General features: G+C 31.1%; 1 protein-coding gene across 1 annotated transcript in view; it reads right to left on the bottom strand.

The window, feature by feature from the left end:
- Positions 1–1619: 1619 nt before the first annotated feature.
- Positions 1620–3035, bottom strand: part of cdx1a (caudal type homeobox 1a) — a 10743-nt gene continuing 9327 nt past the window's right edge. Inside the window, exon 3 of the mRNA XM_016561558.1 lies at positions 1620–2207. Coding sequence (XP_016417044.1) covers positions 2016–2207 — 192 coding nt within the window. The 3' untranslated portion in view covers positions 1620–2015. The remainder of the gene's footprint in view (positions 2208–3035) is intronic.

Raw genomic sequence — 3035 nt, 5'->3', positions numbered from 1 at the left:
GTATTATTCCATAATAATTTACTTATACTTTTTTGAGCTCCCCAAAATTTTACTTTCATTTAAAACAGCCAATAAAATTATGTGTAAAATATAATAGGACATTATTGAATTATAGTAATTCATCCCTGCATCACAACTTAATTTGTGTTCCACAGAAGAATAATAGTATTATTTTGTTGAATATCTTACTTAAATACTCAAAACTGTAGACCAGCGCTCGATAAAATCACACTTTTATTATTCCTTATCATGTCCTTATAATTTTTGGGAACAGCCAATGAAATTAATTTCAGTGTAAAATATAATAGGACATGATTGAATGACAGTAAAGCCGTTTTATTTATAACTATTGCTGAAGATGGAACTGTATTTGACTGAAGTGTGACTTTTGACACACATTTTGACCCGGTCGTCAAACTGTATACTTTTGATAAATGTGCATTACTTCAGATGAGGGTCAATGGTGACATTGTGAAACCGATCAAACATTAACAGTTCAAACGCATGATCTTGAAGGACATGAGATGAAGGTTACTGGCATCAGGTCTTTATTGGCTCTTTAATTGACACGAATCATCTGACCGAGCTGCAAAAACAGGCCCCACCCGTCCCATCCGATGACGTCCGTGCGGCCCACCGCTTCTACTCGACCTCTGGCTTCTCTGTCAATGATTGACTTCGCTGAACACATGCTCACCGTTTCAGCTTCTGTTTTTATCAATAAGCTGCGTTTGTTTCCTTGTGTTATCATGACTTATGATCCTCAGGGCTCATTGTGATCGGTAAACACTCACACGCCAACTGGTTTCCACCCTCTCAAAGTACAGCATGATTTACAGATGGTCGTTGTATGATTGAGTTAAATCTGATCAACATGTCAAGGTCATATTTGCTAAAAAAAAAAAAAAAGGAGCATTAAGGATTTTTTCCCCAAATAAAATAAATAAACAAAGGAACACTTTTATTAAAGCCTTTAAATATAATGCATAATAAAAGTATTTTTAATGCATTAAGTATAGCTTGTAACGCAGCTTGTAATGTATTGTATGCAAAATTTAAAGCACCATTATAATGCATTGCACTTATCTTTTCATAGTTAGATCTTTAGAACGTATAATGCATTAAAACACATGACAAACAAGGAATCTGCAAATATTGCATTTTAATTCTGGTTATAATTACTTATGAAAATATATAATGTATTATAATGCAATGAATACCTTTATAATGCATTATACACGAAAGCTTCAAGTGTTACCAAACTCTGTAAGGTGCAAAAATTATATTTTAATATATATTTAACATATTAAAAATTATTTAAATTGTGGAGTATTTATACAACTTTATAGTATTTAATTTATACTGACCAAAAAAAAAAAAAAAGGCATTTAAAAAATATTTTATTAAAAAATGAGCTACTGTAATGAGAATCGTCATTGAGAATAATGGCAATCACATAAAACTCAAAAGTAATAATCTCATTATAATATAGAGAATTTGGAGGAAAATGTGATTAACTGTTGTGAAAATAATGTCAAAATGCAAAAAAAAACCAAACGTCGTAAAAGTATTAATTTTTGTCAGATTCAGAATATCAGCAGTTTTACATTCTCCTCAAATATGATCTTTTTTATTAAAATTATGCACTTTTTTTTTTACAAATGAATGATTACACAGAGGCACCAGTTGACTCCATTCAAAAATAGAAGTCATTTTTCCATCATCCAGTAGGTGTAAAATATTTAGCATAGTAAAGCAAAGCAGTAGTGATACAAATATAGTCATCAGATCATCATCAGTAGTTTGTGAGGTCATATCAAAAGCAGTTTAGAAATTTAGAAACCATTATGTCTTCAGTCGTTCGACATACTCTGAGATTTTTTACAAAAATTGAAATACTGTGCACGTTATTCACAATAAAACGTGTCATTCGTGTAGTGCAATATGAACGCTCCACTCAGTGTCACTGAAACCGTGTAAACATGTACTGTTTATCCTTCTGTCTGGAAGAGTTTTCAGTATTCCTCTTTGATGCTGGTCGATATGTTGTCTGTCATCAAGCTGTTATTGGTGCTGCTGACCATGGCGGTGTTGGCGTGGCCGGATAAGATGACCGGTGTGGACGTGGAGCTCTGCTGAGTCTGCTGGAGTCGCTTCTTGTTCATTTTCCTTTCTTTGGCTCGTCTGTTTTGAAACCAGATCTTCACCTGTGAATCACAGAGTCAGAGTGATTTACCTTACTGAACAACCGATGAGGCTTCTAGCTGTACCAGACACACCCTGTATGAGTGAATTTTTCATATATGTGTGTGTGTGTGTATATATATATAATGACGAGTAATGATGCTTTGTATCACAGGAATAAATTACATTTTAAAATATATAACAATAGAATATAGTTATTTTAATTAGTAATTATGTTTTGCTTTATTTTTAATCAATTAAATGCAGCATTGGTGAGCAGAAAAGACTTTAAAAACAACATTCAAAGACATTTCAAAAACATTTTGACAGGTAGTATTTACACACATATATATATATATTGTGTTAGTTAGCTGTAATTATTAGTTATTTTTGAACCTAATCAAAATAACCCAACTGCAATTTGATTGAGATTAATTGGAATGCACAATGAAAAAACATGATTACTCTTCATATATATATATATATATATATATATATAGTTTTATTTATATGAATTAAATTTCATTTTATTTTTTGATTATTCTCATTAGATTCTAAAGCATTGAAGCATTTTTTAAAAATTAATTAATTAATTCATGACTATTTGGAGTTTTCCGAGCTATTTTTGTATTCATGTGTATACAGTCGCATGCGAAAGTTTGGGAACCCCTTGCAGAATCTGTGAAAATGTGAATAATTTTAACAAAATAAGAGAGATCATACAAAATGCATGTTATTTTTTATTTAGTACTGTCCTGAGTAAGATATTTGACATAAAAGATGTTTACATTTAGTCCACAAGAAAAAAAACAGCTGAAATTATAAAAATAACCTTGTTCAAAAGTTTGGGA

This window comes from Sinocyclocheilus rhinocerous, unplaced genomic scaffold, assembly GCF_001515625.1.
Source record: "Sinocyclocheilus rhinocerous isolate Xijiao unplaced genomic scaffold, SAMN03320098_v1.1 scaffold168, whole genome shotgun sequence".
Lineage (NCBI taxonomy): Eukaryota > Metazoa > Chordata > Actinopteri > Cypriniformes > Cyprinidae > Sinocyclocheilus > Sinocyclocheilus rhinocerous.
Note: the sequence above shows the minus strand (reverse complement) of the source record. Positions and strands in the feature narration are given on the sequence as shown.